The 26,255-nt window shown below is 41.9% G+C and overlaps 2 protein-coding genes across 3 annotated transcripts in view; one reads left to right on the forward strand and one right to left on the reverse strand.

Moving 5' to 3' along the window:
- Positions 1–5,313, reverse strand: part of PREPL (prolyl endopeptidase like) — a 29,593-nt gene extending 24,280 nt beyond the window's left edge. Inside the window, exons 1-3 of one of the 2 annotated variants that reach the window (XM_074949366.1) lie at positions 4,376–5,313; positions 2,846–2,974; positions 354–420 (exon numbers count right to left, since the gene is read on the reverse strand). In XM_074949366.1, the coding sequence (XP_074805467.1) occupies positions 354–420; positions 2,846–2,974; positions 4,376–4,585 (406 nt within the window). In that variant the 5' untranslated portion in view covers positions 4,586–5,313. The remainder of the gene's footprint in view (positions 1–353; positions 421–2,845; positions 2,975–4,375) is intronic. The other variant, XM_074949367.1, reaches the window with a different exon arrangement.
- Positions 5,314–6,012: 699 nt separating this feature from the next.
- CAMKMT (calmodulin-lysine N-methyltransferase) overlaps positions 6,013–26,255 on the forward strand; it is a 333,428-nt gene continuing 313,185 nt past the window's right edge. Inside the window, exons 1-2 of the mRNA XM_074949369.1 lie at positions 6,013–6,285; positions 17,552–17,724. Of these exons, the coding sequence (XP_074805470.1) occupies positions 6,136–6,285; positions 17,552–17,724 (323 nt within the window). The 5' untranslated portion in view covers positions 6,013–6,135. The remainder of the gene's footprint in view (positions 6,286–17,551; positions 17,725–26,255) is intronic.

The following is a 26,255-nucleotide window of genomic DNA, read 5'->3' on the forward strand; positions in this document are numbered from 1 at the left end:
ATTACAGGAGGGGGTGGTTGAAGTTCTGCGGCCTGCGATGTGCAGGATGTCAGACTAGATGACCTTAAAAAGTTTGAGACTTTTTAATATGTGTAATCATATGACATTATTCCCCAGTTCCTGTGCCATTCTCCTTTCTAGATTCTGGAATTTGAAGCTTTTACTACTTTTATAAAATGTATTGCTTAAACATTTTATCATGTAAAACACAATTTTGAGCTATTTTTGTTTTTAAGTTTTTTTTAAAAAATTAAGTAACAGGGATGGTTAAGCTTGAAGCTAAGTAAAGTATCCTAAAGTGTCAATGCATGCGGTAAGATCTGAGCAATTATAATGTCCAAGAAATCTCTTACCAACATCTGCTTTTGAACGAAATATGCAGCCATTTTCTTCAAAGTAAACAGAATCCCCAAACCTAATCTGTTAAGCACAAAACAGACATGTTACCAATATAGGCAGAATTATATAATGGTCAGACCTGAGAGGTCAAAATATTTCCTAAAAGTCACTACAAACAATCTGTTTTCTTTCAGAGTAACAGCCGTGTTAGTCTGTATTTGCAAAAAGAAAAGGAGTACTTGTGGCACCTTAGAGACCAACCAATTTATTTGAGCATAAGCTTTCGTGAGCTACAGCTCACTTCACCTGTTTTCTGAGGTTATATAGCACATGAATAGGCCTATGGTTTTATGTATAAATAAAATCTAATTCAGCAACATATGCATAATATTTTATATATAAATAAGACAACAAAATATAAAAGATGTGCTTGATACACTTAAGGATTTTGTTAGCCATATTCAGAGGAATGAAAGGAAGTCACACACACACAAAGATTTTCTTTTTTTAAGTCAATATACTGTAACACAGTGCTCACCAACCTGTTGATTGCGATCAACTGGTCAATCCTGGAGCATCGGCCAGTCAATCGCGATCTCCTGGCCGCTAAAAGTCTTGCGGTGCAGGGGCTCAGGCAGGCTGCTTACCTGCTGTGGCCCCACACCGCTCCCAGAAGCGGCTGGCACGTCTCTGCAGCCCCTGGGGGAAGGGTGTGTGTGTGAGGTAGCTCTGTGCGCTGCCTCCACCCCCGGCACCGTCCCCATGGGGTTGGCGCTTGCAGGCGCAGGCGGTGCATGGAGACCCACTGCCCCTCTCCCTCCCAGGGGCTGCACGCAGAGACGTGCCAGCAGCCAGCCACTTCCAGGAGCGGTGTGGGGCCACAGGAGGTAGGCAGCCTGCCCAGAGTCCCACTGTGCTGCCGACATGGAGCCGCCTGTAGTAAGCGCCTCCTGGCTGGAGCCTGCATCTTGTACCCCCTCCTGCACTTCAACCCCCAGCCCAAAGCTCCCTCCCAGCCCCCGCACCTCCTCCCACACCCCAAGACCCTGCCTCCTCCTGCACCCAAACTCCCTCCCAGAGCCTGCACCCTTCACGCCCTCTCACACACCCCAATCCCAGCCCCCTCCTTCACCCAAACTCCCTCCCAGAGCTTGCACCCGTCACTCCTGCTCTTCAACCCCTTGCCCCAGGCTCAGCCAAGGCACACCCCAGAGCTGAGAATGTTACACTGATTTGTGACAATCCCTGAAGGATTTTTGATCTATAAACCATAAATGACACTAATAAAAAGTAAAACTCATGAAATGTCCAGTGGATTCTGAGATTAGGTGCAGTGTGACCATATGACACCTGCACTCAAACTCCCTCCCAGAGTCTGCACCCCAACCCCCTGCCCCATGCTCAGCCTGCACCCCCCCCCACACACTCCGAACCCCGTGGCCCCAGCCCAGAGCCTGCACCACCTCCTGCACCCCAACCTGCTGCCCCAGCCCAGTGAGTGAGTGAGGGGGAGAGCAAGCGACGGAGGGAGGGGGGAATGGAGTGGGTGGGGCAGAGCCTCGGGGAAGGGGCGGGGTAGATCCTGCATTGATCTTAAATTCAAAAAGCCATCTTGTGCGTAAAAAGGTTGGAGACCACTGCTGTAAGAAAGACATTTCTCTGATAACTACACAAGCAAAAAGCATTATCCTATGAACAGATGACTTAACAGAATTACTCATTACCCAAGCACATGTTGTTTGCCTTAATCCTTGTGCCTGCAAACACTTATGTACCATTAAGCACCGGAATAGATTCACTGAAGTAAATAAAAGCTATAACAACGTTTACTAATAAGTAATATACAAATAGGAAAAAGTATGCTAACAACTTGGGTTCAATGGGACTATTCACTACTTAACGTTAAAAAACTCAGAATTGAGTTTAAGGCTTGAGGCCTAAGGGCCCAATCCTGCAAACACATATGCATGTGCTTAACTTCAACTACCGCAAGTAGACCAATTGACATCAATGAGACTACTCGTGGTACTGAAGTTAAGTGTCTCTAGAACTGGAGCCTAAGAGAACAAAGGTCTTGCAGTTTATGTCATCCTATCACTGCATGTAATAAAAACTCCACAATTCAGTTACCATTCCCCTCCCCCCCCACCCTAAACTTAATAATGGCTAAAAGCATTTAACTCTTCTCTTGTATCATATAATCCACATTGTTTGCCAAAAGGCCAGTTTAACTTTATCCTATTTATCATTGCGTCTATTGACTGTGGTGGCATTAAGACTTCTGTTCACGTAAAAGTAGTCAGTTAGATCAAACATAATGCAAGCATATTCCAGACTGTTTTGTTCATACTTTATAACTATCAAAATATTTAAAAATCAGGACTACGAACATATAACAACTTAACCAAAAACATGTAGTGTAAAGGCATTTCATAGTAGGAACAACTTAACTGACTCTTACTTGTACTAAACTATGATGCATTTAAAAAAAAATTTTGCCACTCACCACTGGGCTGCTCATGCTGAATGTATACTTGTTGTACATTACTTCTAATTTCTTCTTGATTCTTTCTGCTGTATCCATATATCTTGCTGAAGTTACTTTCCAGTTCTCCTGCTCTGATTTCAGAAGATCCTGGTACAAATATGTCAATGCAATCAACCTCTGATTTTAAATGTCCAAAGTTATGGTTGGATGCTCTTGTCTATCAAGGTCACTTTGCATCACTTATGCAATATAAATCAACTTAAATTGGCTGGGCTGAAATCCATCTCTTTGAAAATCATTTTCAAGTCACCCTTAAAAAAACACCGTCAACGTAAAACAATAACTCACATTTCTGTCTGGAAATATTTCACCTGCTATGTATTTCAAGTAACACCTAAGATTCATATTATTGGAAAAAATTAGAATTTTTTCTCTGCTTTTTGTTTGTTTATTGCATGCATTAGACATGCACACTGTATAAACCATTTTCACTGTTTCCCCTCTACAGTTAGTCAGATAGGTCTTGATCCTTCAATTAAACCTGTGCAGGTGCAACGGGCTGCCAGTAGATCCAGTTATGGATATAGACTGACTAGTCTGTGTAGACAAGGACAAGTTTTGTTAAGCATTGTGTCAGCTAGTAGTGGTTAAATCTTGGTCTCATCACTCTGGAGATTCTTTATGCAGTTCTATCCTGATACCCTAATAGTATCTTTCCAGCAGCTAGTTAGATTTTAGGAAAAAAGCTACAGTATACTGGGGGTACCCTCTGAGACCTTATTCATCCAGTAGCCTCCAAGACTTTATCTACTTGCTTCCCAAGAACTCAGCTCAATGCTGAACTGGTCACTGAGGTGTTTTTTTTAATTGGCATACAATCAAACTATGCTTCAACTGATCAGGCTCAAGCATAGGGCATGGGTACAGGGAATACTATACACCCAAAGTTACACAGAAACTCCCTTCCTTTATATACATCACACTACATTCCCTATATATTACATCACTCATTTTGGGTGGGATTGGTTTGGTCACTTTGTAGGAACCAATTCCAATTTACTCTTTACCTCATCTTGTGTCCCAGGTTTATCTTGTCCATGGTTATCTTATCCATTGTAAATTGTTCCCTGGATGTTCCCCCTTATCTGTTTCCAGCCAGCTGATCCATTTACCTCTGATGAAGTGAGCTGTAGCTCACGAAAGCTTATGCTCAAATAATTTGTTAGTCTCTAAGGTGCCACAAGTCCTCCTTTTCTCTCTAATTCTGTCTCCCAAGAAATGAGGCCTCACACATGTCCAACTACTCATGTCAAGCCAGGGCTATACAGCAATAAAACTGACCCAACTGTGTACTTAGCTATGGAGAAGTACAGAAGCTGACAAGTTGAACTATGTCATTTGTCTCCGAGTATAACTGAAATCCCAATTCCTATCTCAAACCCTTTTGGAAAAAAAAAGTTTCCTTAACATTTGAAAAAGTGTGACTGTCATTATTAATATAAGGGTCATGATAGTTGTTGGCATTATATTTATATTTAAACTGCATACCTTGCAGGAAAAGAATCTCCGTGGCACAGTGTGCCCTCGCGAGTCTGTGTTGTTCCATGAATTTCCCAAACACTTTGTAAACTGAAATTCTTGGACTTTTATTTGACTGCAAAGCGCTATTACCGGATCATAGTTAGGGTTAAAGTAGTATCGGAAGCAACCAACACTGAACTTCAGAGTCCGGAGAAGAGATTTCACAGTCCGATGCATGGGGCCCAAATATTCACTTGACTGACTGTACTCACTCTGAACTTTCCAAGAAATCCAAAGTTATGTCGGATGCAATTAAATTGGGTACCTGATATGTTCAGGGTGAAACTGAAGCAGGGACTTCTTCAAATATGAACGCTTTAAACTTAAAGGGGCAAAAGATTCAGACTGAACGCTGTAAACTTTAGTTACCATGCGAACGGCAGGGAAAAGAAAAGCAAACCTGCAGCTGCCTCCCCTAGCCCTTTTCAAACAATTCGTTTGTACACGTAGGCAGCGTGTTTCTCCCCCAGGCTGCAGGCTCGCACGGCAGACGGGCAGGCTCTGGTGGGCCCGGCGGTGAGACGGCCAGCCGCAGCCATCCTGCCGGGCACTTTGCTGTCCAGATGTGTGACCAGTTCAAAGAGCTTCTGAAACGTGAGAGAGTTTCACGGCTCACTGAACTGCACTGACACAATTCTTCAGCCCCGGCCAGTGGCGTTAAAGCACCGCATGGAAACACGCCTCCAGGCAAGCGCGGCAAGGCGCGCGGCAGCCGCCGCGACAGACCCTCCCCGGCCTGCTGCGGGCAGGACAGAGACCAGAGAGGTCCTCGCTCGCCCCCGGCGGGGCACCTGCTGGAAGTGGAACCGGCCGTACAACGGCTCCCACCCCCCGCCGGCACTCGCCCGCTCCGGCACTGGAGAGGAGCCGCGGCTGCTGCCACTTGTGAGACTCAGACCGCCGCCGCCGCCGCCCCCGACCAGGCGCGCAAAGATGACATCGTAGAAGAGCGCCTCTATTCCGCGCTGAAGCCAGAGACTCACTTGATTTTCCTACCTCCTGAGCTGCCCACAGTCAAGATGATGGCGGGACGCGGACATAGTCATTCACTGGCATGCCCATAGCCAAGATGGCGTCCGAACCAATACCTCTCTCGATACGCGGCTACCAGCAGTCAAGATGGCGACCAAAGCTGTGCGCTCTGTCGCCATCTTGGTATGGGCATTGGCCAGACAGAGACTTACTATAATCCTCCAGGTTGTTGGTTTTAAGACATATTAACGTTTTCTTTGCTATTTTAGCCCAATTTCGTGCCTTGAAACGTTTGCTTTCGGGCACCTGCCCCTTTCGATAGCTGTAACTTCATAGAGAAAAGTGGATATGTAACAAATGGGTTTTATTATCGCGGGATGCTCCTTGTAGTAACCCCCCCGAGCTCCTCAAGGTTACAGCAACCCAGGTGAGGTGCCGTATAGGTCAGGGCAGAAACATGCAAGACAAGATTCATAGGAACCTTCTTGCCCTTATCAAAGATGGCTGCTGCCGTCCCTCTTCCCTAGCCTGCGCTGGGAGGGCCTAGCCGCAGCAACTGGAAGCGCAAGTCCCTTCTCTGGGCCGCTGAGCGCACGTCTCCTCCGCCCCGCCCCCCTCCGCTTAGCTCCCCTCTGTCTAGCCCCGGCTGCTGCTCCCCACGCGGGGACGGGTCAGTGAGCGGCTCAGGGCTTGTTTCCCCTTGAGCCCCTGGGGGCTCCCTCAGGTCTTCCCTGCCTGCTCCCAGCAGCCTCAGCATGACTGAGGCTACAGCCTGGCCCGGGAGCATCCCAGCTCCTGTTACCAGCTGTGAGTCAGGAGGAGGAAAAGGAGAGGGAGACGCTGAGGAAGGTCCGAAAGGAAGGAAACAGGGAGCCGCTAGAGCCCGGTGGAAACTGCTCAGAGAGGTATCACGCTACTTTACATTTCCTCAAGGCCCTTTCCTCCCAAGGGTGCCGCAGAGCCTGCTAACCTGTGCACAAGGCCACTGACATGCAGCCACTTCTGGGGTGGAGGGCGGTAGCTAGGATATCGTCCCATGGCAAAGCTGCCTGTACTGGAGGAGGGGGACTTTGGTCACACACTGTTGATGAGTCCTGCACTTAGGAGAGTGCTTTCCAGGGGTGCTTGAATGTCCATGCACAACAAGGAAGGATGCAGTTTTTAAGGGCTGTTCTGAAAGATTCCCTAATGCTTTCAGTTGCAATTCACCAGGATGAAGGGCTAAGATAACATCACTGGGATCTAGGTTTGTGGACACAGGGAGTTTAAGTGTTTCAGGTCTAGTGCTGAGACCACTAAATCACCTCCCAGAACACACACTGTGCACTTCCGTAGCAACATGCTTCACCTAAGAGCCACAAAATGCCGTGCAATCACTTAGCTTGTTTTCACAATATTTTGGTACGGTATATTTGCAATGACTAGGGACCTGCAGATCTGTGACTATTCAAATGAGTGGAATGTTAAAAATGGCATTGAAATACAAACAATGAAACCCTTCACCACAAACTGAGAGAGTCTTAAAAATTAACTTACAATTAAGCTATAGTGGTGGACCAAGGGGCATTAGTGCCCATTCCTGCAGGCAGCCCCAACTTCATTGGGGCTCTCTACAGATGCCAGTGTCTGCACATGCAGAGCAAATTGCAGGCTCAGGGCCTTAGGCAGCAGCAATTCTGAGCAACTGGAAACTAATGCCTCAAAATAGTATATGTACTATTAACTGGCATTTCTATTTTTCTATTAATTTTTATTTATTTTTCATAAAGAAACAAAAATGGTCAATGACCTACAGCTTGTATGTTTTCAAATACCGCATCCTGGGCTTGCCAATAGAATTATGGAATTGTGCAATTTTATAGATTGTCAAAGCTGCAAGATCAGAAAATACTGCATAGACATAACATGTTAGAGTGGGTGTAACAGTAATAAAATAGGAGAAGACATACAAAAATAGGGAGATGAGGGAAGGAGGTGATGAGGGTGAGGGAGAAAAAAAGGAGAGGTTAGGTGGAATGGGAACGGACTTTCATCCTAAAGGATCACAAAGTGCTTTACTATACATTAAAGGTAATCAGTGTTGCAAACTCTCATGAAAGAAATAATGTGAATAGATGAGAATGGCAGCTTGTTTGTTTGTTTTTTTGTAAAAGCAGGTTTCTGGTCCTCATGATTGTGGAGAAAAGTTTGAAAACGTGACCTAAATGTTTCCTAGAGACTCTAAACCCAGAAGACAAACAAAAACAACCTAAAATACATGATTTTTAAAAAAAGTATCATGATCTCTAAACAAATCTCATGATTTTTGGGTACCTGAATCGTGATTTTTGAACTCTTAAAGTGGATAATTAACAAAGTCTCATAATACTCATGGATAAGCCTTATGGTTAAAGGGACACTTGTTGCCTTAAAACTCACTCTTCTCTTTGAAAATGTTTTGTGTACTATTGTTGCATGTGATGCCTAATGCATCAGTCCTGCATTTAGCTCTGTCCTGCGCTTGCAAAGAGCCCTGTTGAAGTCTATGGGCTCAGGGTCAGCCTGTGAGGAACCAGTTGTAGGATTGGGACCTAAGATTGACACTGTATAACTGAAAGGCATTAGAGAGAGAGGGGTTTTTTGGTATTATCTTTCATTTTGTTTAATCTGTGCATTTGACAACACCTTATGTATAGTCAATTTCCATCTTTGTGTATTCAAATAGAGCCCAGTCCTGCAAACACTTAAAGATGTGCCTAACACACATGAATAATGCCACTGAGTTCAGTAGGACTGCTCACTTGGGTAATGTTAAGGACAAGCTTAAGTGTTTGTTGGTCTGTGGCCAGAGTGTAAAATTACTTATGTTTAAGGGTTTGCAAGATTGAACATAAAGGCCTCAATCCTAAAGACACTTATTCATGTGCTTAACTTTAGTTGAACAAGCAGTCCCATTGCGTTCAATGGCATTACTTTTGTGCCTAAAGTTAAGCATATGTGTAAGTGTTTTCAGGACTGGGGCCTAAAGGCAGTATGGGTTGGATCCACAAAGGTACTTAGGTGCCTAAACTCCAGACTTAAGGGCCTAAATCCCAGTTTTGGCTCCACTGCAATCTACAAAACTGCAGCTGAATCCTGTAGGTGCCTAAATCCACTTGGCCCCTACGTTTTCAGAATAAAAGTTCACTAGCACCTACGTTTCTGCCTCTGGGCATGCATACTGCTGCCTTGCTCTAGGAACTGAGATGCCCATCTCTCCATCTAAGCCCCAGAGCAATTCACAAACCAGGGGTAGATAGATTTTACATTGCATGCAGGGCCTGATCTAGTTAGTAGGTGTGCTCAGAGGTCACCTACCAGATCAGGTCTTATCCAAAATCTGGTCCAAGAGGAGGTGATTAGAGCACCTGCCTGGGTGTGGGATACACAGGCTCAGTTCTCCCCTGTCTGCTGCGGGGAGGGGCGGGAAGGGGAGAGAATTTAAATAGTGGTCTCCTACTACTCAGCAGAGGTGCTCGAACCACTGAGCTCTCTCTCTCTCTCTGTCCTGGAAGGTGGATTTTGCACTTGATGTAGCCTACCTCTTCTTAAAGATCACTGTCAGAGATCACTGCCAGTGCAAGCCATCCTCCCTCCTCACTGGTAAATGGCTTGGCATCACCAAAGTGGACAACAGGAAAGCAGTATTTTGAAGCAATGCTGACATTCTGCTCTCCACCAAAATTTGAATTGTGTCACACTAGTTGTGTCTACACTGGTCTTTTTTTCTTAAAATTTCCTACTGCTGCTGCCTCTGCTTCCATGAATTTAGCTGCACTCAGGGCAGCAGTAAAAAGAGTGGCAGCAGCCACCAACAGCTTCCAGCATTTCAGAGAGAAATAAATTCCTTTTAGTAAATTCATAGATTTTAAATCAACAAAGATAAGTTATGAGATAATGTAGGCTGACTTATAGAGGCCATAGAACTTCACTCAGTAATCCCTGCACTGAATCTAAAAACTTGTGGTTTAACAAGGTATATCTTCTGGAAAGACATGCAATTTTGATTTAAAGATTTCAAGTGTTGAAGAATTTACCACACCTTTGCTAAAACTCTTCCTGTGGTTATTTAATCCTCAGTTTTAAAATTTTGCACATAATAGCTTTAGAGCCCAAGGTAACTGAAAAGTCTTCACATCATTTCTTTAGTTTCACATCAGTTTTAATTTATGAAAGGTTCATTTTTTTAGCTCAGTTCTCCCTTTATTTCCTTTGTCAATGATCTGAATGCTCTCCCTATCAGTATGTGCTTGGTGGATGATGGTCACTGTTTGCTTCCTCTCATAAATTACAGCAGAACTTCTGTGCAGGAGAAAAGCAACATTAAGGCCCTGATCTTGCAAATATTTACACTAGAAGTTGAATTCACAAAGGAGGTTTAAACACCTTACTATCCCATAGGGTGCCTAAGTCCACCGTTTAGTAATGCTGGTATTCACAAAACCCTTGCTCAGCTGTCGCCTAAAGGTAGGCATCTAAAGTCATGAAGTGCTTGAGTTTCTGCCTTCAAATTCCCCCCTGCAGGATTCACACACTAGGCATTCCCTGGCTATCTAGCCTTCCCAGGACTCAAGCTGGTATATGCGCTTAGAGTATGCCTATATCCATGTTAGAGGAGGAGATGGTGCCACTCCCATCCCCCTTATAACCTTTAGCCCAGTGGTTACTGCACTCAATTTGTGGGAGACTTCAGTTCAGTTTCCCTCATTGTCTTATATAGAACAGGCATTTGAATTTGGGTCTCCAATTTCCGAGGAATGTGCCCTTACCACCTGGGGTGGGTCTTTTTGAATCTCTCCTTTTGAAGCTGTTCCACAGTATATAAATGATTAAATATTAATTGAGCCCAGAGAGAGGGAGTGACTATATAGTCTCATGGCTAGGGCACTCAGATGGGAAACTCATGTTCCAGCTTCTCCGCTCCAATTAATCTATAGTTATTTATACACAGTAGAACAGCTCCAACAGATTCAGAGAGATCACCATGTTTCTTGAAAAACCATTCACCTGGCTTAGGCACCTAACTCCAGGAGGGGGGTTTAAGGCTGTGAATCCCATATGGAGATAGGTGCCTCCCTCTGGTCTGGATTTAGGTGCCTAAGTCTTTTTGAGGGTGGTACTTAGGGCACAGGGATCTGCAGCGTTTCTGTTGGCTATCTTTGGCTGCTCCCTGCTCAGCATCCTGGCTTTTGTGAATCCCATTAGGTGCCTAACTCTCCCCATGCATTGAATAGGGAGTCTGGGAGCCTAACTCAGGGTTGTGAATTCCATTAGGTGCCAGGGAGTCTGAATCCTCCAGTGAAGAGGTCCCCAAACTGTGGGGCAAGCCCCCATAGCGGGGTGTGGAGAATGTTTTGGGGGAGGGGTCAGCAGGCCTGGGGGAGAGGGAGTGCCACCTAGTCCTGCTGCCAGTTTTGCTTCAGCCCTAGCCCCAGCTCCTGGCCCCGTCCGCAGCACCAGTGTGGTTCTGCTGCCGGCCCCCACCGCTGCCTGGCTACAGCTCCACCCCGGCCTCACCCTTCCTTGTCCCCTGGCTGCAGCTTTGTTCCCGGCCCGGGGCGGAGTCTGGAGGTGGGGTCAGGCCGGGAGCGGAGCCGCACCTGGCCATGGGCCCAGCTGCCAGTCCCCACTGCATCTTGGCTGTGGCTCTGCTCCCACTCCCAGCCCCAGACCCATCCCTAGTTGTGGCCCCAGCCTTGGCCCCCTTAACCCTGTCCGCGTTATCCTGCCCAGGAGCCACGGCCCCACTCTTGGGTGGGGCGCAGACAGAGGTAATGGGGAGGCGCAACCCTGAAAAGTTTGGGGACCCCTGCTCTAGTGAATCCCTCCCAAGATTCTTCACTTTAAGCATGTGAGTAGTTCAGTTGACTTCAGTGTGATTGCTCAGCTGTCTAAAGTTATACATCTGCATAGGTGTTAGTAGGATTGGGTTCTTAATTTTAACTTTTTTTTAATGTGTAATTTTGGTTTCCCCTAATTTGGAGCAGTGGCCCTGGAAAGACTGCCCATATGATAGTATTGTGTTATGGATATGTTTGGTTTACCGTGAGATTCTCTGTTGTTGTCCTTTAAGTCAGGACAAGAGGGAATGCCAAATGGGGCTAATATATCACAGTAATTATATCCACACTACAATTCTGAGCATTTGTTCAGTTAGTTCATAGTAATTATTGTTCTAGTGTTAATACCTCCTCAGCTTTGGAAGTTTTTGTATAGGGAAGGTTTGGTTGGTTCAGTGAGCAAACCTGCCAGCAGGAGGAGCCTTTAGTCTGTTTTTAACGTGCCCCCCCGCCAAACACAGAAAACAACCAACCCTCCCCTGCCTCCATTCAGTTTTATTGGACAAAATTCCTATAATTATAATTTATGTTAAAGCAGTAGATCCATAATAGGAAATTAAGATTTACAGGTAAGAAAATAAAATCTGTGAATTCCTTTTGCAGTAAATTATGTAGGCTGGCTATGCACCCCCCACACAGATATTTCCTTTAATTTGTTCTAATTGGACTGCCCATTAATTGTATCATGTACCTGCTTAAAACACAGAAAAATGCAGAGAACTCAGCAGCAGTGTCTGGGGTGATGCATTTCTCTGTGTGTGGGGAGAAGGCTTATGTTTCCTCCTCAACCTGCATGTATCTGTGACCTTTTCCTCTGCAGATTTCTTGCTTCTTCATGTTCTTTATTAGTTCTTCTATAGGTTTTACATGGTCCAATGAACAAAGATCAATTTAATCTTACTGGTCCATCTGAAGAAAAAATCTGTTTTGCACTCTTTACCAATAATGTTCAGATTAATCCATGAATCACAGAGAGAGAGAGAGAGAGAGATGGGGACAACCTTCCTTCATATTCTCCTTAAACACAGCACTTTGAGCAGCAGTTCTCAGACGGCGTCTGAACGCCAGTTTAAGGGGAGCCCCGATGCCCCCAGTGGGGCTGGAGCCCCTCCCCCCCATGAAAGCCCTGTGAAATCAGCTTGTGGTTCCCCAGGCGGCTGTGGACTCTTGGTTGAGAACCGCTGCTCTAGAGCCCTGCACTGATTTAGAAAAAAAAAAAAATTGGATCCGTATCCGACCTGCAAAGATGTTAAACAATACAACTGCTTCCACAGATATAAAGCGAATATCTGCAGATTTGCAGGGCTCTAGTTACTGGTAGCCAATATTGGTACTTCTACAGTACAGCTAAACTCAGGAGAAGTTTAGATTGGCCAACAGACTGTTTTTTACAATCATGTGGATTATGTTTGAACAGTTGTGAACCCCCAGGGTATATATGGCTCTCTACATGCCCAAGCAGTGCCTCCCACATCTTCACTGCTATTTATACCCATACTAGCTGGGAGTGCAGTGTCTGAACTCTAAATGCCGCCGTAAGTGTAGATATAATTTAAATGAGTGCCAGACACTGTTCAAACATAGTCCACATGGTTGCAAAAAATGGTCTTTCCCCACTGCTGCAGCCTTTCACTACCACACATAGCTATGCACCACAGTGACAAGTGTGGACACAGCCTGCTTTTCAATGTGGCATGTAGCTACACGTGTAGTGCCTGTACTCTACATCCTGCCATAAGTATAGACATAACCTGGGGTTCACTCAGTAGGGCTCTTAGAATTACCTTTTTCCCTTGGAGAGCCAACTCTTTATATTTGTAGATTTGAAACTATGATATCTCAGTGTCTGTAGGACAGAGCAGTTTTACCAGATCTTGCAAAGAATGGTCTGATTTAACATAGGGGGGAAAGGAGGGCATCTTCATTTTTGTTGTTAGTTATAAGCCACTGTTTTAAACAAAGGCTACGTTTTAGTTATGGGTTTTTTTTTAGCAAAAGTCAGGAACAGGTCACGGGCAGTAAACAAAAATTCATGGCCCGTGACCTGTCCATGACTTTTACTATATACCCCTGACTAAAACTTGGACTGGGGGTCCGTGGGTGCTCTGGGGGACAGGCTGGGGGCTTCGCAGGTGCTGGGGGTGTGTGTGGCCTGGGACCTGTGCTGGTGTGTGTGGCGGTGCAGGTGGTGGTGCGCGGCCCGGACCCACGCTGAGGGAGGGGGCGCGCAGGCGGCAGTGCATGGACTGGGACCCCTGCTGGTGCTGGGGGGTGGGGACGAGCGGCGGCATGCAGCCCAGGACCCGTGTTGGGTGGGGGAGGGTTGGCGGGGCTGGCAGTCTCCCAACCCACCTCTGACCGGCGTGTTCTTGCAGGTTGTGGGGGGAGGGCGGCTAGGGGGGGCTCTGCGCGCTGCTCCCGCCACAAGTGCTGGCTCCACAGCTCCCATTGGCCGGGAATTGCAGCCAATGGGAGCTGCAGGGGTGGTGCCTGCGGGCGCGGGCAGCATGCAGAGCCCTGTGGCCCTTCCGCCTAGGAGCTGCAGGGACACGCCTCCCAGGAGTCAACCCAGCATAACTCTTAAGTGTCATAGACTTCAATGGGACTACTTATGTACATAAAGATACACATGCTTAAGCATGCTGCTGGACTGGTGCCCTGGGGACTCGATGAGGTCTAGTTGGGTGAAAACTCAGTTTGGATGAGACAGAGATTACTTAGATTTGTGGGGCATGCCTGCCATTTGTCATCAGTTTCTCCTGTTTCTGGATGACTACATAGCAGATGTGGCCAAGATTGCACTTGGCCAGCAGTCTGTCACCATTTATGTTAGCTACAAAGCTTTAGATAAAGCTATTTAGTTTTGTTACCTTGGGATTGGATTACTTTATTGCATTCTATATGGGCTACACCTGAAGACCGCCAGAAGATTCAACTAGTGCAGAATATGGCTCACTTGATTAGTGGAAGGAAATATTTGCTGCTGTCCTGTGTATTGTGCAGTTGCTCCCAATCTCTTACAAGGTGAAATACAGAGTGGTGTTTAAAACATCAAAAGCCCACACTTTGGGACCTGATGAGCTGAGGTACCTCTCTTCTTGTGTGATGGGGATAGAGAGGGTTGAAGAATGGAAACATAATTTTGTAAAAGTCAAAATTGTTTCAATTTTGTAAGGCTCAAAATAGAACTTTTTCAAAAATTTCCAAGAAGTATTCTGAAAAGTTAGAATTTTTGTTCATCCCCTTATTCCCCTTCTTTCCTTTTCAATGAAACCACATTTTTTAAATGGAAAAATTTTGACTAGCTCTTTCTGAGGCGGGTGAGATCAGCTGAGGTACTTGTTCAAAGATTCTCATTTTCCCTATCAGCCTGCTTGAGAGGAATCTTTTGATCTACAAGGCTTGTGTGTTCTCTGTGGCTTTTTAAGGAAAGGTAGAGTAAATAAGGCATTGGGGCAGTGGTGTTGTAGTTGGGTGGGACTCAGGATATTAGAGAGACAAGGTGAGTGAGGTAATATCTTTTACTGGATCAATTTCTGCTTGAAGTTGGTCCAATAAAAGATATTCCCTCACCCACCCTTGTCTCTCTAAGGATTTAGGAGGCAATATTAACTTGAAATCTGTCAGTATTTTAAAAAAAGTTAAAACTATTTTTAAGTACTACACCTGTCCTTAAGTCCCTCTGCCAATTTTTGTGGATTTTATAATGATTTTTTATTTTATAAAATGTTTTTATGATCCTGTTCTTGTGTGAAAGACCCACACAGACAAAAAGGGGAAAATGAGTTCCTGACTATACAGGGAAACTGGAAACTAACTATAAACAAAATGTTGTCAAATCCACAGAGTAAACATACTAAAAAATTCTGCAATCTCAGTTAGTTATTCTAATGATAAATATTTAAAAAAAAGTCTGATTTTTTAAAAACTTGTCCCTTAAGTACTTTTTTTTGTTCATTCACATGATTGGATGAGGGTAATTTCATGATTTATTTTGTAAGAATTTTGTTTTATTATATATGTACCCATATATACATATACATATATACAGAAGCATATTTTTTTAGTTTGACATAAATGAGATTTGTTAATGAAGCCTTTTTTTCAGGTGTCATTGGGAGTGAAATTTTTTAAAAAGCTGTATTACTTAAACTGTTTCCAGCCAAATTTTAAGCATTTATCCACTTTGATTACAGTGGAGTAATCAAATAGTTTAGATTATAGCTCTGGATCAACTTTTTTCTTTCTTGTATTTGTCCGTTTCCTTAGTGACCATTTCTCATTTGCTTTGCTCTATGGTGTGCTACTTATATTATTCCTTGGGAGGGTATTCATTTAAAATGGCATTATATGGTAGGTAAGTGAGCCTTGAAGTTCACTTGGAGGGCATCATGAAAACAGAGAAAACTGTCTTTCAACCTTTCAAAATGTTATCATGACTAGTTCTAGATAGATTTGTGTTTTTGTCTACAGGTCTACAATAGCAATACTATATCTTTGTGACTTGTAACACAATTTTGATGCTTCCAGGAGTTGACTTAAGAAAAGAAACCCGGAGTCTTTTGAAAAGCACATGGGTGAAATATAACAATACCACATGTTCTCCCTTTAGTCTACATTTTCTTTAATTACTTTCAGATTCTTAAAAAATCTGTCCTTCCATTATGTTTTTGATTTTCAGAGCTCTGCTTGATTTTAGTTCTAGTTTGATGAGAAGACATAATTTACAGTTAAAAAAAGGTCTTCAAGAAGTGGGTGTTCAGCTAGCTTAGAGAATGTATTTTACAGAATGATTAGAGGAAATGATATGTCTCTGTAGACCAAAGAATGGAAAACAGAGCAGTGTTTTCATACTGTTTTCTCATTCTGTTAGTAATGATTTGCTTTTGCATAATGACAGGTTTCAGAGTAACAGCCGTGTTAGTCTGTATTCGCAAAAAGAAAAGGAGTACTTGTGGCACCTTAGAGATTAACCAATTTATTTGAGCATAAACTTTCGTGAGCTACAGCTCACTTCATCGGATGACTTTCAATAGTATGCATCTGATGAAGTGAGCTGTAGCTCACGAAAGCTTATGCTCAAATAAATTGGTTAGTCTCTAAGGTGCCACAAGTACTCCTTTTCTTTTTGCTTTTGCTTTCCCATAAAATGTAGACTTTTCTGAAAACCAGTCTTGACAGTTTTCTTTAGTTGTTAAGCTGTTCTGATTATTTTTTCTCTTTAAGTATTACACGGTTACCTCATATAAAGAAGGTATTAACACTGATAAAGTAAAATTTGTGTTTTAATTCTACTGTCTCCTTTATGGCAGCCGTCACGCTCCCCCTATGTTTTAGAGCAGGCACATCCGCACTGGGAAAACTGGGATCTGTAATTTGCTGATGAACTTACCCAACCTTTGTCAGTAAAAGTGGTAAAAGCTGTAGTGTAGACAGTGCACTACCAACTAGTGTCCTCACTGCAACATTAGACAATGCTATTGTAAAAATGCCTGCAACCTGTCACTGCTGCAGCTTATAACATTGCTTAACAGGTTAAGGTACACCAATGGAGAATTGCTGGTCCATATTTTTACTACTGTAGACAAGCCCAATGAGCAAGGATTTCACTACAACCTTCTGCAGAAGATTATTGACTTAGTTGAGGTGTGTGTTATCATTTTACTTTGTGTAGTTCTAGTATGAAAATTTAGCATATAAAAATGGCACCTGATTATATCCAAATAATAAATCCGTTGAGTATTCAGAGCAATATCCATTTACTTTGGTAAATTAAAATACTTTTTTCTTCTTCTCCCCCTTTTTGCTCTTTATCCACTTGTTTATTAAGTTCCATTTAATTCCATTTATAGGAATTTAATTATAGCTGTGGAAACCCTTTGAAGGCAGTGAATTGCTCAGAAGTCACTGAGGGCAGTATTTGGTCTGTGAAAGATTTTGTAACGGTGATGATGTGGGAAAAGGAAAGAACCCAATTTGACTCTCGGATCCCAGGATAAGTTTCCTGAACGGGCAGTTAGAAAAGCAATCAATGTTTGTTTTTTGTAAAGTGACCACATTTGCTTTGGAAATATTGAAACCTAATATATTCAGCATCCCACACTGACATTTTTACAGTCTCTTTTCAGAGCTGAAGAACCAGACTGCAGTGCTGCCTTGCTTTTGCTTTGCATTTCAAGACCGATTATACTGTTTGCTGCTTAGCTATTCCTGTTGATTCCAGACTTACCTCTCCAGTGAGATAAGCCCCCAACTGGACATTTTCTTGTGAGTTGTATACTTAATCTTTAATACTTTATCCTTAATTTCAAAGGTTCTGAAGAAAAATCACTTGGAGGATGTGCATCTTCAACAAGTGTCTATAAGAAGGTTTGCATCGTTCAATCTCTTTTCAGCAGAAAACTGCAAAAGGATTACAGAAGAGGAAACTGGGACTTGGGTTCAATACACAAGTGTCTTTTATCCTGAGTATAGTGTCTCTTTAAGGTAACTGTCATTCCAGTTTTAAGATTCAAGTACTTTTCAACTCTTGCACAGGAATCAAATCTGAAACTCATGATTTAGTCTTCCAGTATTTGTGTGTATCTAGAGATAAGTTTACAAGTAAACTGTGTCAGAGCTTAATCTTAGTTGATCATTATATTAAACAACCTCTCCAGTTTTCATTGGGACTCATTGAGTTGCCAGAGCTAGAAAGCTTCAGTAAAATAGGCATGGATTGAGCACAGTGGAATGCAAATCTAAGAATGTGTTTAATTTTCCCATTAACTTTTTGTTGTGTTGTTAAATTCTCCATTATGTAAACAAAAGCTGATAAAAGTATAACAAAATTGAGTAAATTACTTGACTTTTTAAATCTTAGTAAAAACATTTAATGACCTGACATCTTTTACAAATAAATCTCGTAAAGTTGGTGGTTTTTTGTAGTTACAGTAAATTTGTATTCAGTTTTATTTATAATAACATGATTTTCAGAAAACACTCTAATACTAATTTGGAAGCTTTTTAGAAAAGTACAATGAAGACAGATAAAAGTAGCCAATTTCTGCAGGGAGGGTTTGTACATTGCCAGCAGACTGGCTCTGACACAAGGAATCTGTTAAAAAAAAAAAAAAAAAAAAAAAAAAACCCCTGCAAGAGCTGTTAGCAAGTTTCTAGAAGTCTCTCCAATATTGTAATGAGTTGCCAAAGCAGTAAACTCTTCCATGTACTGTATTTCTCTTTTCTCCCCTCCCACTTCCCTGCTTTATCCTCCTTTCTCTGGCTTGTTTGATTTTCTACACACCTATAACTTGTACTCACCTCAACAGGCATCAGTGAAACAGTAACTTAAGCATCCCTGAAGTGATGCTTGTTCTAAAGCCCCTAATTAGACCTGCAGAGGGTTTAGGATTTTGTGTTCCATGCACAGAGGAGAATATTCTGGAGAGCCTGACTCACTGAAATTATAAAACTCATTTCTGTTTGACTTGGACCTTTAAATTGAAGTTGCTCTTGGGAACTAAGATCTGTACAAACAAGTGACCTTCATTAACTATGACATTTTGCTAGTTTACTAAAAAATGCATGCTGGTTATCTTAAAATAGCAGTTAGGTATAAAGCCAAATATCAAATTACTCTCAATCTTAAATTTGAGCCCAAAGAGACTACCCAATTTTTGTTAATTTTCCATTTTTATATTCAGCAGTGCTATATAGCCTCAATAAGTCTTATCCATTGAATAGAGTGTTTGCTGCTGTTAGCAATGTAATCATGGCAAATACAATATTTACTCTGCATGCCATCTGTTTCAGGGAACGCTAGAGATTCATTTCTTAACGCTTCTTCATCAAATTTCCTTTGCTCTCCATTATCAGCTCTGTAAGACTGTCTCTACTCGATGTCTCCTAGACTTTGCTAGTTTCAGGCATGAGTTTTAAGGTTATTCCCAAACCCAAGTCACATTTGTGCGAGCATAGAACAGTGTCAGAGAAGCATCAGGCTCGCCCGATTCTCAAATTTGATATTCGTGTGCTTATACTTGCACCACCTTCTGTATCATCACTTCAAATGATATTTTATATTTGGTAAATGGTATTTTCTTCACTAATAAAATTATTAGTTACTATATTATCCTAAAGAGACACAATCAACTTAAAAATCTTATACTGTAAACAGACACACATCTTTGCTTATGTTAATTACACTTTAATTTATTAGAAGTAAATACATTGTAAAACTCATGTTTACTTTTCTTTTATCTTTTGCATACCTTTCAGATTGGCCAATGTAAATCAATGAAGCACTATTTTGTGCTGGAGGGAGCTTTCAGAATTCCATATGGGAATGTTGGGATGATTTCCTGGCAGGTTTTCTTCTTCTCTGGGTAATATTAAATGATGCCTACCAGAGATGACTTGTCCCTAGGGCTAAAAAAATACTTTGATCCAGTTGTTTTGCCTTTGGACTGAATCAGTTTGCACTGAATAGCTCATACTTGTTATTTCGAAGAGTGAATGTGTGTGTGGGGGAGGGAAGGCGGCAGGGAGAGGGGGTCTCTAAACTCCCAGAACATTTTTCCAGAAACAAAATGTAAATACCTCCAGCAAAGAGCAGTTTAGTTGAAATTTCTTTAAGTGGAGTTCCTCCCTTCCGTGTGAGAGAGGATTTTATTAAAAGGATAAACAAACTAATAGGGCTCCACTGTGAGACTTGTGTGCACTGCTGCTTGACCACGGACTGTTTTAGAGCAGCTGATCATTGGGGGAGGAGTGTGTGCACTCATCCTTTGAATTGGGCATTATAGAACTTGAACTTGAATCAGGCAGTGGATAGATCAGTGGACTGAGTTTCAGGAAACTTGGGTTCTACTCCTGGCACTGCCACTGGCCTGCTGGCTGACCTTGGCCAAGTCACTTCCCCTCTCTCTTCCTCAGCTAAGGAAGAAAGGAAGATAAAGGAGGGGGAGGAAAGCTAATGGAAAACACACATTTTTAGATTCTTTGATTTCTACTGATGAAAAGTGCTATATAAGAGCTATGTGGTATTATTATTATTTATTAGTGTATAGTCTTTCCTAATTTCTGTCTTTCCACTGGTTTGAGCAGCCAGTTCTGTTCCATATGTTGTAATACAGTCCTGCCTGTAGTGCTGGCTTGTGATGTCTTTATTGCACTTTTTATTGAAGGTTTTTATTTCTCATGGCAATAACATCAGCCAGCAGAGTTGCAGGACTGCACACTTTGATGGCAGAACCTCTGTATGCTGCCTTTCATAAGAATAATGTACTGCTGTGACCCTATCTAATATTTTGACTTAAGTGGTCTTGGATTTTCATCTACATGTTTTCCCCCAAGCTGTAGGATCTTCCCACGAAAGCCCATTGCACATCCTGTAAGTTTAAAGGGTTGTCACTATTATCTTGACAGGACTTAATACTTAAGAAAGTTCACCAGGTTGCTTGTGGCTTTTGGCAAAAAGTTTAAAGGCCAAGCTATATCAGTTCAAGGGCTATCAAAATGGATCAAATTGTGTATTCAGATATGCTATGACCTAGTTGGAGGAGTTGGACTAAAGATGTTGGAGACTATTTTATTTAGAGTGGTGGCTTCAGCAGAATCTTTTTGTCATGTATAGATTGAAGTGATCTTCCAGACATCTGACAGGAGCTTGATTCATAACTTTACAAATTGTTATTCTCCCAATACAAAGCTGAGATTGGGTGAAGAGAGCACTGATAACTTTTCAATGTGATACTTGTTTGCTCTTCTCCTGAGCGTCATCACTGCTAACTGATCTCCCATGGGGCTGGGGAGGAGGTTTCCCATAGTTGCCAATGTGTAAAACGTTTTGCCAGAGCCAGTTCTAATAAGCTGGAGCTGTGAAGGCCACTAGGCCCCCTTCTACTGCAGGGTGTCATACTTATTCTGGTAAATTGTAGCTTAGATCCTTTAGAAGGGAAGGAGAGAAAAGCAGAGGAAAGTAGAATCCTCCAGCAGTTGCCAGACTCCTGGCTTATTTGAAAATTTCTCACTGAAATTTCCTCCTTCCTCCCATTCTGGCCCTTCTCCACCCCAGAGTCCAACTTTGACATGGTATGTAAACCATTTTCCCTTTGTATGCAGAGCACAGTACTGCACTCTGTATTTTTAGCAAGAGGCAGCTGCAGGGTATAGAGCTGGGAGGTGGCTGCCTGAAGTTTGCAGAAGAGCAACCAACAAGGGGCTGCTAAAGACCAAGGACAGTCTCTGCTGTGCACAGCACAACTACATCATAGTTGTCAGCTGCCACAGAGCATCATTTTACCTCTCTCTTTCCCTTCTCCCTTCATTCAGGGTCTCCTATCTCTCGTTTTCATATCTTTTCCCCCAAGGAAGGTTCCTCTTTTTCCAGTTCCCTTTTCTTGCCTTCTCTTCCAAGAAGGGCACTTTTCCCACCCTGGGAGTCCCACATATTCTTAGCCAACCTTCTGAGGTCTCCCTCACTTGATGACTGTGAGCCGCCAGCATCCCTGATTGTGAGGAAGGGCTGTATGTAGATATTTCTGGAGTTGGCTAACACTGCTCCTGTGTCATCCATAGTGTGTCTGTCACTCTACAGATTCCTATCTTCCTATAGCTGTTTCTGAAGGTTCACTGTCTCTTTTTGGCCAGGGGACATTAGGACCTGATCCAGCAAACATTTGCAGGGTTGAACACAAAATATAAAACGACCCAACCTTAAAATGAGCTTGAGAGAGTAATTGTAGATGGCTAGCCAATGGAAAAGCCATGGCACTTCCAAGCACAGACTTATCAGGGTTATCGAGATGAAATTGCTACCATATCATGGGATTGTGCACAAAGCAAATTATACACATCATGACAGTGGAAATTGTAAGTATAACCCACAGTGTCTGTCTGGGTAGTGAAGTATAAGAACATAGCCCAAGTCATCCTATTCTGTCCAGGCACGATCAGCTGTAGTAGAATTATCACCTGCCATGTGCCACTGCTTTGCATTTCCCCTCCCCCCTCTCCCACCACAGTTGCTTTTCTTTTCATAGCAAAAAATCGTTCCTAAAAGCTTTAAATGGCTACATTTCAAAGGCTGGGTTCCTGTTACACACTGTGTCTCAAATACTTGTACTGCTCTGGTTGAATTCTTAATTGAATGTGGTATCTGACAGTTTTCCTTTCAGTGTTACTTTTAAATAAATTATTGTATTGTAATAAAAATGGCATGAAAGTAGTAAGCCACTTTTCAGGCATGTAACTTTTAAAAAGAATTATCCTCCGCATTGAAATTACTGATGTTTATTCTCAGTGTAAAGATGTGTATGTGATGTCAGTGTGTGTGGGGTGTTGGGTGGGTTTTTTCTTTTCTTTTCTTTTCTTTTCTTTTCTTTTCTTTTCTTTTCTTTTCTTTTCTTTTCTTTTCTTTTCTTTTCTTTTCTTTTCTTTTCTTTTCTTTTCTTTTCTTTTCGATAAAATTCTGTTTGTCTGCATTGTTACTACTTCAGGGCCCATTCCTGTGGACCCACCGTTCCTGTCTGTCTTTGTGTTTTTGTACTGGACTCCATCTGTTTTAGTAACTGAGTGCCTCCCAAATTAATAGATTGTCATAGTGATGTCCTTCATGAAATATTCAGCTCTTCTTCCTTTCCTGGCTACAGGAAAGAACACTTAGGATAGGATTTTTTGGGGTGGGAGTGATGTGGGATGTGGCAATAAGGTAAGTGGAGTTGCTAATATCATTCTGGTTGTGGTGGAAAAGCTCTGTCAAAGGGGAAGCCCTTGCAGCATGACCTAAATGTGGCCAGACTCTGGTTTAGTCTAATCTGTGCTAGAGGTTAGTTCTACAGCTGGATTCCTTCAGATGAGTGCCGCATCTCGGACTTTCCCACATTTCATCGTGGGCTTTGTGATCTGGATTGTCCTAGTAGAGTGTAACTGTCTTGGCATTTTTATAACTGAAGATGCTGTCTCTAGTGTATCTGGGAACTCGTTTGTTATGGCTTTGAAGATTGGAATTAAGGCACTGAGTTGGCAGCAGATTAGACTGGGAGTCAGTGGAGGGACCAGAACATAGGGCAGTGTGTTTATGGAAGCCTAGTCCATGGTGAAGGTGGGCAGGGGTACTCTGCACAAACTGAAGTCTTTCCAGTTAATTCCACGTTCGGTTTCAAATACAGTGAGTTACAGTGATCTAGTCTGTGGGTAACAAATACATGCAACACTGTGGCTTGATACTCATCAGGGAGGGAAGGGGTCGGGTGAAGTTTTCTAGCAGGCTAGATACGAAAGAAGAATTTTTTTCATCATAGAGGCTATTTGGCCTTTAATTTGGGAGTTGAACAGGACTTCAGGGCTGTGTACTTCTTTGAAGCCTCTGTCTCCCAGTCTCATCTCTTGCAGCTATTATAGGGACTGGAGTGAGCAGACAAGTAAAGTAGTTCTTTCAACTAAAGTAGAAAACTTTTTCTATTCTTAGTTGTGTCTTTATCAAGCTGCTAGTTTTTAGCAGCTTTTCTTTTTGAGTATTCAACTTCAGTAGCTTTACTGGAAGATTTTTTTTATATAGTGTAAATAATAATTTTTGCTGGTATTTTACAAAACATATAGTAGTAATGAGTGCACTGTTTAATGCCATGCTTCCAAATTGACTTATTCTTATGGAAAGGGAAATTTATTCTTAAATTTTAATTTTACATTGAATAGTTCTGGAGATGAGACATTATGGGTTCTGAATATGTTACTTTTCCCATATGCCATGATATCTATCTTTCAAACAGGAGAATTATTTTTATTAGTAAATTTAATGATATTGACTTTTTCACTTTTACAGTCTGTGTTTACTGTTAAATTTCTGGCTGGTTTTAAGCAAGTAGAGAAAAAAGAGTTACTATTCTGGCAGAATTATTTCCATTGATCAGAAATTTGCTCTAAATATTAAAATGCAAAACTAGAAAGAATAATCTCAACTATTCACAGCAAAGGTTGAATCTCTGCAAAGAATGTTAAGTGCCATTTGTAAAAGATAATCTCTCTCTCTCTCCTAAATGTGAACTTGTAGAAAATAGTATGAAAAGAAATTATCAGAGGATTCTGGACCTTCTGTCCAGAATTGAGGGGCTTGACATTTGTCCCTTTTCAAAGGATTTGTTGAAAAGTGCCTTAGGAATGGGTTCTGGAATTCCTGTTGAAAGGTTTTGAATTCCTACTGAAAGTTTTAGGGATGTAGATATAATGGGAAATGGTTTAAATCTGAAGCATATGATATGAGTAAATTACAAAGGATGACTTCCTCCCTTCCCGCTACTGCTCAGTGAGGGGCAATATGTCGCTTAAGTAGTAAAGGGATCCTTGTACAGGCCAACCTTGCAGAAGTAAATTTAATCCAAAGCAGATTTTAGAAAATGATTTGGCAAAGGTACCTAACTCAGGTATCCTTCAGCCAGCTGAGACTGCTCCATTGTGCTCTAAGATTTATGTACTTGAAAAAAGAGTACATGGACAAAGAAGCTGTTGTTTCATTTCTTTACCATACTAAGTTGTGGTTCAAATTGAAGAGAAGAGGTTTTTTTCTGATTTACAAAGAAGCCAAACGTTTGTTTGATATGGAGTTTTGAGATGATAATCCTGCTGAGATTTATCAGTCCTCTTTGTCAGTTGATTCTGATATTTAGCAAGTTATAGCTAATCCTTTGCTAGTTAAACTACACATAGAAGTAATTCTTTACTGTTTCCTGCTCTTCCTTTCTGTTACTTCCAGAAGTCTAGCTTCATAATGGTCCATGTCAATTGTTAGCTTTTTCTCTGGATTCCTATGTGGAAATATTATTTGGCAGTAGATTTACTTAGCCTTCTTGTTGCTTTATGTTTAGTTTATCTGTAAGATAATCATTATATTTTCTTCTCCACTGATTAAACTGAGGATTTATGTTTGTGGAAAATGGGGAAACTTTTTGTTATACAGTTACAGAGTACTGCTAATCTTTTTCTGGTCCTTCTGAATGCCTTTTGTCTTCATGCTTTTGTTTGTTGACTTGTTAAAATGCATTTTTAAAAAAGGTTTGGCAGTTGAGTTTTCTATGTGTTGTGGAGGGAAGGTGCTTTTCACTCTTTAATTTTTCAGATACTTTTCCTCCCTTTTCTAAAATAGTTTAATTTTAAGTATCTGAAGTTCTGTCATGTCCATAGTTGACGATTAGGAATGTTTTTTGTTAAGACAAAGGGAAATATATTGAAAAATATTGTTTACTCCACTTCTTTCTGTGATTTAAGTGCACACCAAGTGCTGTACTCAAGACATACCATGTGTGTTGTAAATCTGAATATTGTACCCTGAAGGCTCGTCTACATGTGGATGTTAAATCAGTTTGTTCATTGTAAGTACGCTGAATTAACTATATCGAACTGAAGTGTGTGTGTCCTCACCACTTTGCTATGCTGTCTTGAGGAACTTCTCTTGTTAATCATTATGTCCCACATAGCTCTTTGCTTCTTCAGTGTAACCATGCAGCATTCTCGGCAGATATCCCATGGTGCAATTTTCTGCTCTCTGGCTCGATGTATTCTGGAATTTTTCACAAGGTACATCTTGGGGTGCCTGCTGGAACTGGAAAAATGGAACTTTGTTGAGGTTTTATAACAATTCAGCTTATTCATTCTTAAATCCTCTTGGATAAATATCATCTGATCCTGGTGTTTTATGTCTTTTTAACTAATTAACTTTGTTTCAGCATTACCTCTTTTGAAACTTCATCCTCTGACAGTACTTCATCTTTATTACATGAAAAGAATAGATCTGGGGGAAGTATCTCCCGAAAATTCTCTGTGAAGACTGATGAAAAGAAATCCTATAACTTCTTTGCAGTGTCCTTATTCTCATTAGTTCCTCCATTAACTCTCTTGTAATCCAGTTGACCTACTGATTCTCTTGTAGGCTTTCTGCTTCTGATGTGCTTAAAGAATTTATTTTCACGTACATGGCTATTTGTTCTTCAAGTTCCCTCTTAATTTTCCTAATTTTTATCATGCAAGAATAAGTTTTGTAA

The sequence above is a fragment of the Natator depressus genome, chromosome 3 (assembly GCF_965152275.1).
Source record: "Natator depressus isolate rNatDep1 chromosome 3, rNatDep2.hap1, whole genome shotgun sequence".
Classification (NCBI taxonomy): Eukaryota; Metazoa; Chordata; order Testudines; family Cheloniidae; genus Natator; species Natator depressus.